Below are 17,689 nucleotides of genomic sequence, written 5' to 3'. Positions count from 1 at the left end.
ACTGAGGTGATCATTTCACAATGCCTCAGTGTACCAATATCACCCTTTACTCCAGAGCAACACATGAAAAACAACAACAACAAAAACACACACAACCATGAGGAGCCATGCTATTACATCAAACATAAGAAATGACATTATACACATGCTAAACCAACATGAAATCTTGGAAATAATTAGAACAGAGAAACATAACTAACACAGCAACATGGGGTAGAAACTGTGGCCCTGTCTTATGTTTTAAAAATATCAGGTTTCCAGTCTGTCAATGCGAGTGAAGCCTTCCAAAACGCCTAAACTGTCTTCACCCCACCTTCACAAGAAGCCTACACTTCTGTCACAGCATGAGCTGCTTCTCAAGTTCAAACACAAAGAGTGAGCTACCAACTCCACTATTCACTTCACATTGTAAAAGTGAAAGCTTTTGAAAAATATGGACCTGACTGAACATAACGCACTTTCTACAGCCCACATGATCTGACCCAAACAGATCCATGAAGAAATTATTCCACACATTTTTGGGATGTCAAACAATGCTCTATTTTTTTTTTGAACTGAGGATCGAACCCAGGGCCTTGTGCTTGCTAGGCAAATGCTCTACCACTGAGCTAAATCCCCAACCACAATGCTCTATTTTAAATACTTTATCCCAATTGTTGATGCCCACTTCTGACACTATCAGTGTGAAAGCATATCAACATCATTTACTTATATTGCATTCATTCCTAAACAGGAGTCAAGACAATACAAAGGAAAGCAACCCTAAATTTCATGTCATTCCACAGTGGAAAGTATGTGATGTTCGAAGCCTCGTCTACAACGTACACTGAAGTTCAAATGACCAACGAAAGTGTCCAAATTTCACAAAGAATCAAAAAGAACCTCCAAACTGGCACCAAGGGATACTTTGCTACAAAAAGGCAGGGAAGGAGTTAAAATTAACCTGTAGGAAACTTGTGGGACAAAGCTGAAGAGAGAATTGAACATGCCAATACCAATTTGAGACACTTGATAGCAACTCTGTGCTGTGATTTCAAAGGAAACAAAGTATGTCATTCAATAGTAGTTTTTGTTTTGTTGTGTTTTGTTTTGTTTTGTTTTGAATTAAGCTCCAGCTTCAAGGAAATGCAAACCTCTCTTAGGAGATGAAGAAACAGGAGGAGGATGCCTATGTCCTATCTTCAAATGTCCAGCCACACTGTCAGTGTCTAAAGCAGTTCAGATTTTTAGTGCTACAAAACTCTGCATGGTCTTCTAGTCAAGTGTAGGGGACACAATTGTAACACACGCCCCCTACGCTCCCTCTATCTAGAGATGACAGCCATGTTTAGACCAATTTAACTCATCTTAGATACACATCTCACCAGGTTTTTTAGGCGTACAGTTTGATTTAAAAACAAGACAGAGACAGCTTCAAAATAAACCACAGCATCTTCTACTTATAAATAATGTAGCAAAGCCTCGAGCAGGTGTCCAGGCACTAGCACACACTGGCTTTTGACTTTGAGTACTCCAATTAAACGCACAGGCGGTTCATCAGTCTAACTGAATCAAGGCATGGTAAACAACAATCATCCCAAAACCTCATCAATCCTCCTTGACTGGAGTGGAGAACCAAGAAATTCATTATTCACTTCTTTAAACAACATTGCAGCTAAAATCTCTCTGATTTTAGATTTAGATTTAAATTCTATTAATCAAACTCCCCCATGTATTATTGAAAATGAGGCAATTGCACAAAAATCATTAATTGAGTGGGATAATTATAATGGATATATAAATAAGAATTTATAAAAGGCTTTCAGGCAGCAACAGTTTAAATCAAAAATTTAAATACAAAAGGAGTCTTATGTTGCTTAACTGTCTTAAGTTTCTGATGCCTTTTACTCTACAGTTACAGATTTGGCAAGATTCCGTGGGAAATCAACCTGCAAAAAAGAGAATTACATTAGAAAATATAATCACATAATTTATCTTGGAAAATAACTGAAAAACAATAGAAGATGCTAACATACACAGGGAGAGCTACCTCGGGCCCTCTACGGAGATGGGTTCTTCTGGTTCCCACACTAGCAAGAGGACTGAGAAAAATGCCTCAAGCCCAGCAGCCCTCACTGTGGGAGAGATCAAACACCAAGTCTTGCCCCACCCGGAAATGCTATCACTGCCTACTAAGAAAACAGCCTCTGTCCCAGTCAGTCTCCGGCCTGGAGTAAACACCAAGGTTTCTTTAAGTCCTATGGGTAAGAAGAAACCAATGTAAACTATGAACTAGGCTGTGAGAAGATACAGGTGTAATGTAGATGGGATAGATTTTCAAGTGCTACTGTTAAGAAGTTGGGAGGGGCTGGTGAGATACAGCAAGCAAGCAAAGGTGTTTGCTACCAAACCCGAGTTTAATTCTTAGGACCCACATGATGGAAGGAAAGAACCGATTCCTACAAGTTTTCCTCTGACCTCCACCCATGAACTGAGACCCATGTATACACACAAACAAAGTAAATAAATAAATACACACATACATAACGTTTTTAAAGGGGTGGGACTAACTGTACCAAGAAGTACCCAAGTCAGAAGCCACCCCAGAGTTCTACAGAGGTGGTCACTCACATCATAGCCTCTCAGCACAGCCAGATGGAAAGCCAGCAGCTGTAAAGGGATCACACTGAGAATGCCCTGCAAGCAGTCCACTGAGTGGGGCACCTTGATTGTCCTTTTTGTGTTCTTAATGGTCTCTGTATCTTCTTTATCACAGATCACGACAGGGCGCCCCTGGAAAGAAAACCACATGCAGCCACGATCACCACATGCTGAGCAACAAGTGGGCATGTGCTCCATGCTGCAGGATACACAAACATGCTCTGACAGCTCATGTAGATGGAGGCAGAAACAGGTTTCTGGAACTCAGTAGATTTTTTTCAAAAAATTCACACAGGAAAGAAACACCAAGCTTAGTACTTGTGTACAGGTCTACCTTGCTTTGAAGTTCAAGTTTATTTCCAATACACTGTGCTTAGGGAGAACTATCTTCTGGAATTAAAATATAAACCAGTTGATGGGGGGAGAATAAAAGCCACAGCATTCATGATGTTAATGTAAACTTTAAACATGAGGGGTTTTTTGAAGGAAATACTTAATAATGTAAAACTAAAAAGAAAGAGCACTGTGTTATCCAACAGAAGAAAGAATCTGGAGACCAGGGCCTAGTTTTGGTTAAGTTCTTGTATTATGAGAGAGAAGATGGTCGGGAACCATCAAAATCTGAGTGTCTGGCTCCCTCCACATAACCAGCAAGGCAAAGGCGGTGGCTAGCAGCCATGGTTTGTAGTCACCTAGCAGGTCTGGTCTATCACCGTTAGTATAATTCACCTGTGCTTTTAGAGCCCTACTCATAGACCTCTAGGCTATCCTCACAGCACTCCACCTACCTGCCGTGCAACCACCTGCTGCAGAGCGTTCTGGCACTTGGCGTAAGTGTGGTCCCGCATGATGATCATGATGACAGGCATCAACTTGTCCACCAAGGCCAGAGGGCCATGCTTTAGCTCGCCAGCAAGGATGCCTTCAGAGTGCATGTAAGTAATCTCCTTGATTTTCTAATATGAAAGAACCAGATAAGTCTTTAGCTCATTTTTCAAAATTCCACTTTTAAGGAAGTATTACACAAAGCATCTGAGATGGTTAGGTCTACTGAGAAGTATTAGAGGCTATTGATCTGTCCCTGTTGCTAAACAAGTTGACCGATCATCACATCCAAAACACCAACAAGCACAGTGTTGAAGCTCTACAAGAGCATCTTATCTAGACTGTCCAGAGCAGCCATCATTATTGGCTAAGAGCACTGGCTGCTCTTTCAGAGGACCAATCTGAGTTTGATGCCCAGGATTCAAATAGTTGGAAGGAGAAAACTGACTCCAGCTTAAGCTGTCCCCTGATTTCCATACATGCATTGTAACACACATCACCACCACCACCACCACACACATACACATACACACACACACACACACACACACACACACACACACACACTTACTCACTTACTCTAAATGAATGGAGAGGCTCAGTGACATGTTGATTGTCTGGCTCTCTGTGGGTTTAATCCCTAGCACTGCAGAATAAATAAAAGTATATGTTCCCTGTCCCTAAGTCATTAGAGTAAAATCAACTTGTAAGTGAGAAAACGTACCAGGGCTCCCTCGAGACACGTAGCATAATGATAGCCTCGTCCCATTATCAGGACTGACTTCTGGTGGTAAAGCTCTGTTGCCAGCTTCTGAATTTCATCATCCATGCTCAGCACTTCCTTAATCAAATCTGTTAAGAGAAAGATTAACCCAGCCTATGAAAAAGGAGCAACACACTGAACAGATAAAGTAACAATGCTATATTGGAAGCAAACAACAAGGTGACTAGGATTTCCTCTCTTCTGTGATATCAGCACGAAATTCTCTTAACACAAGGAGGCAAAAGCATGAAGATCTTCTTAACTATGCAACTACACCACAGCTTCAAAAGTAAGATGAGAACTCCATCCATTGTTCATTCCCTCCTACATCAAATGTACAGAAAATAAAATAAAGAGCCTTAGTTTGGACTTCCAGGTAGGATGGTGAGCCAGAAGCTGCCTCATGTGACACAGTTAGGGAGAAAAGTTAGAATTTAAATAAAAAAGAAAAGAAGAAAGACTTAAGGGTCAGAGAAGCAGTTCAACTGGGAGAGTGCTTGCCTAGTGTGCACAACGGCTTGGGGTCATTCTCCAGAACAGCATAAAACTGGCCATAGTGGATAATGCCTGCAATCCAAGCACTCAGGAGGTAGAGGCAGGAGAATCAAGAGTTCAAGGCCATGCTCCCCTACATCCTGAGTTAAAGTCCACCTGGGATACAAGAGATCCAGTCTCAAAAAACAACAACAAAACCAAAACATAAAAACAAAAACCCACTATTCCAAAGGGAGAAAAGATTTTCAAAACATAAAGGATCAGAAAAGCCACCAGGCAAAAAGTACCAAATGGAGCTCGGCTCTAGCCCCATGGCTCCCTTATTGGGAGAAGGGAACGAGAAGTTTCATCCAAAGGTAAGCCAGACAGCCCTGAAAAGAGATGAGGAGTCCTACCCACAGGACAAAATACAGCTCTCACAGCCTCAGGTCAGGCACTGCAGTGGATCCTCCAGCATCAGGGTTCCATTCTGCCAATCTCTATGACTCAGAGGGCAGTGGCCAGATACCATCTTAGAAAGAAACCTACTTCTGAAAACTGAGCTAACCAGAGCTGGAGAAATAGCTTATTGGCTAAGAGCACTGGCTGCTCTTTCAGAGGACCAGGTTCAATTCCCAGCACCCACAGAGCGGCTCACAATTATCTATAATTCCAGTTCCAGGGGATATGAAGTCCTCTTCTGGCCTCTACAGGAACCTGCATGCATGTGGTACACAGATATACATGCAGACAAAATACCTATACACATAAAATAAAATAATTAAATTTAAAAACTGTACTTACTACTCTAGGCCTAAGACTAGAGAACAGTCACAAGTCAAGGAGCTGGAGCTCAACCTGCCACACTGGTGGGAGGCAGCCGGAGAGAGAGGGACAGATTCTGACAAGCCAAACAACAACAGGCAGCAGGAGGCTCTGCCCAGCAGTGAAGTGGGGAAAGTAGCACTGATCTAGGTCTCTGGAAAGAACTCGGGAGTAGACAGGCCTGAGCCAGTTCTCTGCTGGGCACTGCTGTGGAGTTCAGGAACTCTGAAGCTCTAGCACAGTGGTTCTCAACCTGTAGGTCACAACCCCTTGTGGGTCAAAGGACCCTTTCTCAGGGGTTGCCTTAAGACCATTGGAAAACATAGATATTTGTATTATAATTCCTAACAGCAGCAAAATTACATTATAAAGTAGAAACAAAATTAATTTTATGGTTGGGGTGGCCACAACATGAGGAACTGTATTAAAGGGAGAGTTGAGAAGCACTGCTCTAGCGGAACATAAAAAGCACGAAAGATTCCAACTATCCACAGCCATCCTAAGCAGGAAGAGTGCGGTGGGTATTGTGTTCCCTGAAATATTGTGTGTTCCCCGAAATAAACACATCTGGGGTCAGAGAACAGACAGCTACTAGAACAAAGCCAAAATTGGTGACTAGAAAATGGGAAGAGTAAGCCATAGCAGAAGTTGGGCGGTGGTGGTACACGCCTTTAATCCCAGCATTTGGGAGGCAGAGCTAGCCGGATCTCTGAGTTCAAGGCCACTTTAGAAACAGCTAAACATGGTGACCCACCCCTTTAATCCCAGAAACCCAACCTTTAATCCCAGGGAGAGGGGGCAGAAAGAGAAAGGTATATAAGGCGTGAGGACCAGGAACTAAGGAGAAAAGCATGTAGTTAGTTAAGCATTTGGTTGGTTAAGCATTCAGGCTTTGGAGCAGCACAGTTCAGCTGAGATTCATGTGGAGGAGGACTCAGAAGCTTCCAGCCTGAGGAAACAGGATCACCTGAGGAACTAGCAAGGTGAGATAGTTGTGGCTTGTTCTGCTTCTCTGATCTTCCAGCATTCACCCCAATAACTGGCCTCGGGTTTGAGTTTTATTAATAAGAACCTTTAAGATTCATGCTACATCTAGCGCCCAACATTCATGGTGCCTCGAATTCATGAAAAAGCCTCTTGTCTGTGGCCTTGTGAGCCCCAGCTCAGGCCCGAGCTACATTCGGCCAGTGGTGGTGGCGCACGCTGGTAGGATTTGCTGAAGAAGGCAGAGGCAGGAGGATCCCGAGTTGAGGCCAGTCTAGGAGAAGCTTTGGCCAGGGCCCAGCCACAAACAGTGGTGGAACTATGGAGGCAGCGGCTGCTGCTTCGAGTTACCGGCTACTTCTCATCGTGTTGGCGACTGCGGTGATGAAGGGTTTACTGCTGCTTGTTCAGAGAATTGCCAGGACCAGCGTGTTACCAGAAAGCATTGGCAAAGGTCAGTTTGGAAAAGGTTGGCAAGAGAAATGCTGGGGAGAAATTGCTGGGAAGATTTTCTCTTCTAGGGAAGAACATTCGTGGTTCCGAGAGACAGACATTTATCAGACTGTGATTGCTCCAAACCACAGAGGAGGCACAAAAAAAAAAAAAAAAAAAAAAAAAAAAAAACTAAAGGGAACCATGACCATGCCTAACAGTGACTTTGAAACCTTCAAAAGGATGATGGGACTCCACAATGATGATGCCAAATGAACTATGATATAGCCATTAACACCATGGAAAGATAGACTTTGGACTACAAACTGCTCAGGACAATTTTGAGATGACTGGCTGAGATGATACAGCCTGACAGACTACTTGAACAAGGACTTGAAACAAGCCCTGCACTTTATCATTATGCAGTGGCGGGACAAATGATACAGGACTTGACAATTAATCCAAAAATAGAGTTGAGGTTTAAAAAAAAAAAAAGAAAGAAGGAAAAAGGAGAATATAGATATGAGGTAGATCACTGAATCCACTCTGAGAAAAAAGATAAAGAAATAATAGGATAAATGGGTAGATCATTGAATCTACTCTAAAAAGAGAAAGATGACAATAGATTATTGAATCTATTATGCAAAGAGAGAATATGGATATGATAAGATAAAAAGGGAGATTATGGAATCTACTTTTAAAAAAAGGAACCATTTGTTTTAAATAGCATAAGTAATGAAAATTTTTTTGTCTGAGTTTATCAAATGTTACTGGACTGGACATTGTTAATATAGATAATGGAGTTTTTATCTGTTATATTGTGTGTTCCCCGAAATAAACATATCTGGGGTCAGAAAACAGACAGCTACTAGAACAAAGCCAAAAATGGTGGCTAGAAAATGGGAAGAGTAAGCCATAACAGAAGTTGCTTGTTCTGCTTCTCTGATCTTCCAGCATTCACCCCAATAACTAGCCTTGGGTTTGATTTTGTTAATAAGACCTTTTTAGTTTCCTACTACAGAAGAGTACCGCAGGAGGGAGGCTGCAGACCACACTACAGAGCGATGGTGAACAGGTGCCAGGGACATAGACCCAACATGCAACAGCACAGAAGGTCCACGGACAGACCACATGGCTGCAGCCACCATTCCGAACAAAAATGTGAGGAAAAATTACCTCCTCTATATCCAAACATGAATACTGACATATAAATAAACTTAGATTCATTATTTTTCACATTGAAGAAAGACCAAACCCTGAAATTACTGGAGAAAACATATTGTGAAAATACTTCAAGGACTTCCTCACAAGGATTCCTACAGGAAATGATCAGAAGACAAGCAGGACTTCATGAAATTCAAGTTTCTGTAGCTTTGCACAGTGCAGAATGGCAGTGGATGAGGTTTACCCAGAGTGCAATTACTGCTAATTAAGAAACTTCTGCACAGCAAAGGAAACAATTAACAAGGTGAAGAAATAGTCTATAAAACAGAGTCTTTGCCAACTGTGATCCAACAGATTAATATTTATAGTCTATAAAGTGTTCCAGGGCTGGGGATAAGGTTCTGGTGTTAGAATGCTTGCCTAACACGTACAAAGCCCTGGGCTCAATCCCCAGCACTGCATACACCAAGCATAATGCCACGCCTGTAATTTCAGTACTCCAGGGGTAGAAGCAGGAGGATTAGAAGTTCAAGGTCATCCTGCGATAAACAGTTAAGTTGGAGGCCAATCTCAGCTATGTGAGACCCTGCCTCAAAAACAAATAAAACCAAAAAAGAAAGAAAAAGGAAAAATTATATTTTAAAATACCCCTAAAAATATAAAGATCTTCATACCTGGCAGCCGCTTTAATCCAAGCATGATCTCTTTCCGCCTCTCTTGCATGGAGATCCTGTCATCACACATCATGAGGGCAAACATCACAAGGGACACAAACTGGCTGGTGTACGCCTAAAACACCAGAGGGGGGGGGGGGAATTAATTCCAGGTGCATTTTAAGAACCTGGAAACTTTAGCAAAAAGATGAAAATTAGATCCCAGTTCTTCACAGAATACACTGTTGATGCTGACCTGGTTCACAAAGCACTTAACTCCTGTGTCTCAGACGCACACAGCCTCTCATAAAACACCAGTGCTTATGAGCCTCCTCACATCCCTCAGAAGGAAGGGGGAAAAAAAGAGATTGAAGGAATGCTCAGATAATCTGAAAATGCCTAACCACAGTGAGGAGAAAGGACAGGTGCAGAGGGCTGTGGGAGTATCCAGCAGCTGACAACTAGTTTTTAACAGGTAGACCCACCAGACCCACCTGATGAGGAGCCCCACCCGGCAAAGCTGTGGAGTTACTGACTGTAAATGACTGGTTGCTCCTGTCTGTAATTTTTCTCATGTGCCACTTCATTTCTTCCCTAATAACAGCTGTGGGTATTTTCCCCACTGCTTGTGTGTTTATCTCGTAAAAATAGTCCAGCTTTGGGCAACATACTACTGTGGATGGTCAGGAAGGTGATTTCTGCTTGAGCTGTATAGTTCTAACCATATCAGAATATCTTTCATATATGATACAGAAAAGTAATCGTATTTCCAGTCACAAAGACAGCTAATTTTAGACTTCAGAACATATTCAAAGCAAGCTGGTTGCCCCTGGAGACAAATACACTAGGACGAGTTCCCAGGTGTTGTTTATTGCTGATTCAAGGTCAGGCTTGAAGCAACTTTGGTAGACATAACTCCCTGCAGTAATTAACTTTCTGCACATAGTCCCAGCCTCAGTTTATGTTACAGGCTCAAGGTTCAGCTGTTTACTTTCTGTCTGGGAACCCTTGCCAACTTAGAGCTACATGAACGAACGACCAAGCATTACTCACTGGGCAGTCAATGTGACCTACCTAGCCTGAGAGAAACTTTGGGACTTATCACGTGTTATGAGAATGGGTCAGACCCTGAAAACGTGACATAACTGTCCAGAGCTTGGCTGCGAGAGGAGCAGAAGTGTAGAGGGGCTGTGCAGAGCTATGTAGTGAGTGAGTGTGAGTGCGGGCGGGCATGTGCTGAGTGCGGGATGTAACTGAAGGACAGAGAGCAGAGTGGTGACAGTGTGTGCGTGAGCATGAAAGAGCGACCGTGGAAGAGCTGTATGTACAGTGTGAGTGTGTGAGTGTGTGAGTGTGTGAGTGTGCAGAGGAGTAATGTGAGAGTGAATGAATGAGAAGAGAGCGAATGAATGATGTAGTAATATGTGAAGGAATGCAGTAGAATAGAGAGAAGAAAAATGTATAGAAAAGAGATGTGGAGCTAAGTAAAAAATGTATGTCAAGGAAAATAAAGCTATATAGAAAAGAGATGTAACTGCAAAATAGGTATGTGGCTGTGTGGACAATGTAACAATGTGGCATGCATCTGTGGAGACAGATTTTCAGAGAAAGAGTTTTTTTTTAAGATGAAGTAAAAGAGAACATTAGCATCAGAAAGCATGTGTGTTTCCTTATTTTGTGTTAGATAGATAGAAACTGATTTCTAAATACCCTCAGATAAAAAAGTTTCCTCAAGTCCCGCTATTCTGAGGTCTTCTATTCACCCTGGAGCAGTTCTGGAGAGCTGGCCCTCCCCCAGACTGTGTTAGACAGGCCTGGGGCTCCTGACACTAGAGATCTTTATTTATTTTTTATTTTTTAAGAGATCTTTAAATAGTTATAAAATGCCCCACCCCTGCCCCTTAACCTTTGCCTACCGGCTGTTCCTCCTTTCCACCTTTTTTTTTTTTTTTTTAAGATAGAGTCATACTCCATACCCTGAGTTAGACTCAAAGTAATCCTCCTGCCTCAGTCTCCCAAGTGCAGAGGAGAGTACAGATGTGACATACCATACTTAGCTCATTCTCTCTTTGCCCTTGAGTTACAGGAAAAGGGAGTCTTGGGGCAAGATTTACCTAAGTGTGCACGTGGAGCTGGAGGTAACCTTAGGTATTCCTCAGTAGCTGCCCCCTTTGTTTCTGGCTGTTGTTGAGCCAGCCTCTCACTGGGACCTAGGGCGCACTGATTATGCTATACTGGAAGAGCAAGCCCTAGAAACCATTCGTTTCCATCCCCAGTGCTGAGATGATGGTAAGCACACACCACCCGGCACAGCTGCTTCCAAAGGTGCCAGAAACTTAACTCAGATCCTCATACTTGAGTGTCAAGCACTGTCCAGACAGAGGTCCTCATTCTTACTTTTTTAACAAACAAAAAGCAACTAAAAGATAAAGAAAAATCTAAATATATATATGTAAATAAAAATAAAGTGCAAGTGCGCGCGCGCACACACACACACACGCGCACACACACACACACACACACACACACACACACACACACACACACACACACACACACACACACACACACGGAAGTCAGAGGACAACCTCTAGGAGTCAGTTCTCTCCTACTATGGGAGTCCAAAGGATCAAATAAGTCAGGCTTGCCAGCAAGCACCTTTACTCACTTAGCTACCTTGCTGGCCCTAGTTTTTCTTTTTTTATATTAAGGGTTTTTTTTTAATATTTTCAATAAATGAAATTATTAAGATGGGTGTTTGTACATATGGTGGTACACACCCATCATCCCAAGGCTTGGAGGGCAGGACCAGGAGGATTAGGAATCTAAGACCCTCCTTAGCTACAGAACAAACTCAAGGCTAACCTGAGATACATGAAATCCTATCTCAAAAAACATTCAATTAAAACATAAGCATTGCTGAGCAGTGGTGGCGCACACCTTTAATCCCAGCACTCGGGAGGCAGAGCCAGGTGGATCTCTGTGAGTTTGAGGCCAGCCTGGGCTACAGAGCGAGTTCCAGGACAGGCACCAAAGCTACAGAGAAACCCTGTCTCGGAAACTACCCACACACACACAAAAAAAAATAAGCATTAAGTGGCAGAATTTTGTAACTTTTATAGCTCTTTTATAGCTAACATCTTAACAAGTTCCTCTGTTTAGTGGTGTGTAGAGCCTTGAGCCATTTTCTTCCCTATTGCCTATGATGCCCTATATGTTAAGGGTTCAAGAACTCAAGAACTGTCTTGAGAATTAGTTCAGACACATAAAGCATCCAGTACAATTCCTGACACGCAGCCAGAACACATGGCACTGGTAGGAAGTGCACTAAAGACATTTTTTCTATGAATACAATGTGAATCTTCCAGTTTACAGACATTGCAAGCTACTTTCTCATCAGGTGTATATGAATGCAAGATTCTCCGTTCTGTCACAGTTTGTCAAAAAGTCAGAATTATCTTTTAAACAAATGACTAACATTTTGACATTGTAAAAAAATGTGTATTTGGAGTTGGTGGCCCACATGAAGTCAGAGGACAGTTTGGGGGGCCAGTTCTTTCCTTTCACCACGTGGGAGAGTCTTCTACTGAGCCATCTTGCTGTCCTCCTCACCTCCTTGAAAAGACAGAAGCTCCCTGTGTTGCTCAGCTTATCTCAAACCTGAGGGCTCACGTTTCCCCAACTGCAGCATTCTAGCTGCTGGGACTAGAGGTGCAGCCACCACATCAGCCTAGCATTCCCAACTTCAGCACAAAGAAATGAAGATTTCTTTTCATGTGTGTTAGCTATTTAATAGTCTCTCTCTTGACAATTTTATTTTCTATCTGTTTTTCTTTTTCTCTTACTTTTGTGGGGTTTTTTTGTTTGTTTTTGGGAGACAGGGTCTCTGTGTGGCCTTGGATGTCCTGGAATTCTCTGTAGACCAGGCTAGCCCTAAATTCAGAGATCTGCATGCCCTGCCACCCTAGTGCTGGGATTGAAGTCGTGTGCCACTATGCCTGGATGACACAATATTATTTCAAAGAAAGCTTTCATGGTTTAGGCCTTTGGGGCCTTTAATTGATTTTCGTTGCTAAGCTATTAGGCACACTGTGCTATGCCCAGGTCTTTAACTGATTCTCGTTGCTAAGTTGTTAGGCACACTGTGCTGTGCACAGGTCTTCATCAGGAAGTGCCTTATGGTTTTACACCAGTTTCCAGCATTCACCCTGAGTCACTTCCTTAGTGATTATGCTCCTGTCGTGCTGAGGAGACACCTTGGCCCAACTCCTCCCTGAGACCCTGCCACTTCAGCTGGACCCCCTGGCCTCCATAGTCACCTGTCCCCATTTTGTCCCCTGGGCAGATTGGAACCACGCACATGCTTAAGTATGCACGGAGCCTGTGTTCTAAGTTCCAGGTCTCAACTCCCCCTTGTCACTATGGGTGTGCCTTTCAATAAACAGAGAATCACTAACAGGCTCTTGGTCCTCTGAGATATGAAGCTGTTCCAAATCCAACTTGATTGGCAACAAGCACTCAGTCTAGCCCCTCCAGACTATCACTAAAATGTTACTCTACCACTGTGTATCCCAGACTCCATACTTTCCATTTCATCTGTGCATACCAAGAAATTCATGATAAAAAAAATAAGCTACACCTCACATTTACAGTCTACTAAGGTCTGAAAAAAAATTACCTAGAAAATGTTGACTGAACTTTTCAACTTGATTTTCTTTTTGTTCAGTCCAAAACTAAATTACTTGGGCACATTTAAAAAACAAACAAACAAAAAACCTAAGTCAGCAGTGTGGTAAAATTCTAAACACCTGCAATAACAAAAACTCCAAATTCTGCACATTGACACAATCTTCCTAAAGAAATACCAAATTATCTATGGTCTGATATTATGTGAAAGTCAGTAATAGTCTTTTAAACCGATCATTTTTCTGGCAGAGTTGGAAACTTGTACACAGGCTCATCACTGAGCCATCAATGGGGAGCAACAATCAACTTCTGTGATTACTTAGAACGTGTAAACTCACATTTACCATTCATACACTGCTATAATAAAATATCCCAGAGCTTACCTTATAGAAGAACTCAAAGCTAAAAATATCTAAGACAAGTGAAAACAAAATTACTTTGGAATCAGGAAAACTGAAGCTGTATTACACTGCCGAACTCAGTAAATAAAAGCTTTTACATTTACTTATTTAGAGGGCAGGGGGTGCACACCACAGCACACGTGTGGAGGTCAGAAGACAACTCACAGGGTGTCAGTTCTCTCCTTCCCTCTACAGGCTCTAGGGCTCACACTCAGATTATCAGGCTTGGCTGATGATGGCAGTGGACACCTCCACCTTCTAAGTCATCTTGTCAATACTCACTCTTACTAAAGCAGACAGTCGCTTTATAAAAGATGCTCGTTTCCTTATCCAAGACAGAAGCACTGGGGAACTGGGTGAAGGGTACATGGAACTTCTCTACACTGGGGCTTCGACTAGGGCACCAGTCCATGTGTTAAAGGTCCCTGGGGTGGCCCTCCTGGAAGATTACAGACCTCCTCCTCTTGGTAGGAGCTAATGCCTAGTAAGGGGTCCTTTGGTTACCTGGGAAAAAAAGTCTTTGATGGAGCTTTTGGGACCTCTGACTCTCAGGCATTTCTGCTTCCTGGCTCATTCCCCCCAGCATGATATGACTGCCTTACCAGAGGCACAAAATAACGAGGCTGCCTAATTGTGGACTGGAACCTCCAGAGCTACGAACCAAAACAAACCTCTTTCCTTCTAAACTAGTTGCCTCAGCTATTTTGTTGTCATAATTCGAAGCTGACTGATTACACACCTTTGCAACTTCCTATAAGTCTGTATTTGTTCCAAACTTTAAAAAAATTTAAAAGGATTTGCTTTCAAAGAAAGAACTACTGATACTAATAATAACATGAACAAGCTGCAAAGGCTTTATGCTAAATGAAAGCCAGTTACAGAAGACATGTATCAAAAAACTACCATTCATGAGAAGCATCTGGAAATGGACACAATCTTTAGCAAGAAAAAGCAGTAGTCATGGGTATGAGGCTAGAGGTCAGGAGTGGGCACTGATTGGCAAGAGCACAAAGGAACAATACTGTTATGTGAACAAAGTCTCCTAACACTACCTGTGGTGACAGCTGCACAACCAAGTACGTTTTCCACACGACAGGGCAAGCTGCACCTTCATAAAACTGCAGAAGAAGGTCAATGGTGGAATCTAAGCAGTGGGTAAATGGGCGTTAAATCATTGTAACTGCTACATGCATGAAAACCTTCATAATAAACTGATGGAGGAAATTGAAGTTCTCATAAACTAAACAATTAAGAATTCTTTTAAATGTCCCTTGTAACTCATCATCCTGTATGCCCATACATGCTGAAGTGTAGTGGTTCACGATGTGCTGTGGATACAGAGCCCTGTGTTCCTATACCTGATCACAGCTGTCTGGACACTGCTACAAACATCTAGTTATTCATTCCCCGACAGGATGGCCCTAAGCACAAGCATCTTACATGTTTTAATCACCAGATGGGGGAAATCCACATTTCAGCTACATGTAATAGTAATATCAAGACTCCCAATTAAAACAAAAACAAAAAACTTTTTTAACATAAGAATTCCATGAGATTTGAGGATTAAAGCCTAAACCACTGACACATATCAGACAACCAACAAAAAATATTAAGCTTAAGCAGAAAAACAGAGATGTTAAAATTTCAAAAATCATAAAAGTAACATATTTATAGAGATAAACCTTTTATATTTATACAACTTGCAAAGAGCTGCATATCTCAACTTCAGAGAGCAAAGCAGTTTTACATACCTTTAAGACAAAAGTATTTTTAAACTTCTAGATATGCAATATCTAAACAGAAATACTGTCCTGTAATGTCTATTTTTGAAACTTAAAACTATATATATTGTATGCATTTGACTGTGTAGGGAAGGGAAATGTGTGCACTGTGAGTGTGCACGCATGTATCCATGCATGAACAAAGGTGATCAGGCTGTAAGTACCTTGTTCTACCACTCTGACTTATGGAGACACAGTTGCTCACTGAACCTGGAGCTAAGTTGATGGCTGACAAGCTCCAGGATGCTCCTGTCTCCACACACCAACCCCATAACCATAGCAACAGGTCACAGGCAGACATGATCAAGCTTTTTATTTTATTTTTTTTTTCTATTTTCTTTTTTTGTTTTTTTCCGAGACAGGGTTTCTCTGTGTAGCTTTGGAGCCTGTTCTGGAACTCACTCTAATCCCAAGTGCTGGGATTAAAGGCGTGCAACCCCCCACCACCCAGGTATCAAGCTTTTTATATGGGTGCTGGGAATTTGAACTCCAATCTCCAGCTTATACAACAAGCATTCTTAAACAATTAGCATCTACCCAGCCCCCAATCAGCTTTTTTTTTAATTGTCAATTTTACAAAGTATAATCCTTGTTATGGTTTTTCAAAAGTAGTGTCATATTCTGACATACTTAAGGAAACCAAGAATACGTAAATAAAAACATCAGTAATTATTTGGATTAAACTGTCCATTTCTAACTTACTGCTTTTCTAATCCCAACTACAATAGTAACAGGGTGGTGTTATGACTGCTTGGGGTTACTGTGCTTGGAGAGTAGATTGTGCATGATGAACAAGAAAAGCTAGCAGAGATCTTTTCAAAGCAGACCTGTTAAACACTGTAAGCTGTAAACTACAGTAGGGAAAAGAACACATCAGCTGGCCCACAGACCAGCACCCCTCCCCAACAGCATGGTTAATAACTTCTGTGGAAGAAACCAAGGATTTACCTTTGTACTGGCCACGCCGACCTCAGGACCAGCATTAATATGAACCCCACAATCTGTCTCCCTTGAAATAGAGCTGCCGACTGTATTTGTGATCCCCACAGTTAGGGCTCCTCTCTCCTTACAGTAACGAAGAGCCATCAGGGTGTCAGCTGTCTCACCTGTGTAGAACAAACAACAGGAGCACACAGAGCAGTTTCAGAGGACGCCGTTCTTCCATGAAAAACTGACCGGCCACACTGTCAGTGTTATTATTTGTTTTAAGTAAAGCATGAGGCATGTTCTTACTAAATTTACAAGATATAGTGAGGCGGGGTGGCACACACCTTTAATCCCAGTACTTGGAGGCCAGCCTGGTCTACTTAGTGAGTTTAGGCCAGTCAAGTCAACACAGTGAGACCCTGTCTCACACAACAACAAAAACCATACATTTATAAGATGAAAGCTTTCAAGGATCTCTTTTGTTTCTTATCTGAAAATTAACTCTTTTTGTTTGTTTGTTTGTTTGTTTGTGTGGTTTTTGTTTTTTGATTTTTTGTTTTTCGAGACAGGGTTTCCCTGTGTAGCTTTGCACCTTTTCCTGGAGCTCACTTGGTAGCCCAGGCTGGCCTCGAACTCACAGAGATCCGCCTGCCTCTGCCTCGAAAATTAAGCTCTTTAAGCCATATGTAAAATTAAGTCATAAAGAATGTATTGGTACAACTGAAGCCAATCTATGTTTACCGGGTCATTGAAATACCAGTTTAAATATCAGTTCTTACAAGATATGCTAGAATTATTAGGAAAATTGACTTACAATGAATTTTTTCCCCTTCAAGTCTAAAATGAACATACCTGATTGACTAATGAAAAAGCAAACATCATCTCGAAAGACAGGAGTGTTTCTATCCAAGAAGTCACTAGCAAGCTCCACCATCACTGGCAACTCTGTCAGCTCCTCCAGAACCTGACGGGTCTACAGAAGAAAGAGAACACAATCTGCCTTCAGACGTTCTTTTTCAATGAACTTCTTTGATCTTAATGTACAGTTTCTACTTTTCTGGTTATAAAAGTAACATACAAATTAGAGGTATAGTTCAGTGGTAAACTTGCTATAAAAAAGCATGCACAAGGCCT

General features: G+C 42.0%; 1 protein-coding gene across 1 annotated transcript in view; it reads right to left on the bottom strand.

Annotated features, from left to right (window-relative positions):
- Window positions 1-1,067: 1,067 nt before the first annotated feature.
- Gfpt1 (glutamine--fructose-6-phosphate transaminase 1) overlaps window positions 1,068-17,689 on the bottom strand; it is a 52,237-nt gene continuing 35,615 nt past the window's right edge. Inside the window, exons 13-19 of the mRNA XM_036181010.1 lie at window positions 17,408-17,528; window positions 16,577-16,734; window positions 8,782-8,896; window positions 4,190-4,317; window positions 3,429-3,596; window positions 2,611-2,772; window positions 1,068-1,928 (exon numbers count right to left, since the gene is read on the bottom strand). Coding sequence (XP_036036903.1) covers window positions 1,884-1,928; window positions 2,611-2,772; window positions 3,429-3,596; window positions 4,190-4,317; window positions 8,782-8,896; window positions 16,577-16,734; window positions 17,408-17,528 — 897 coding nt within the window. The 3' untranslated portion in view covers window positions 1,068-1,883. The remainder of the gene's footprint in view (window positions 1,929-2,610; window positions 2,773-3,428; window positions 3,597-4,189; window positions 4,318-8,781; window positions 8,897-16,576; window positions 16,735-17,407; window positions 17,529-17,689) is intronic.

This window comes from Onychomys torridus, chromosome 3, assembly GCF_903995425.1.
Source record: "Onychomys torridus chromosome 3, mOncTor1.1, whole genome shotgun sequence".
Taxonomy (NCBI): domain Eukaryota; kingdom Metazoa; phylum Chordata; class Mammalia; order Rodentia; family Cricetidae; genus Onychomys; species Onychomys torridus.
The sequence above is the reverse complement of the archived record's forward strand: the minus strand, read 5'-3'. Positions and strand labels throughout refer to the sequence as shown.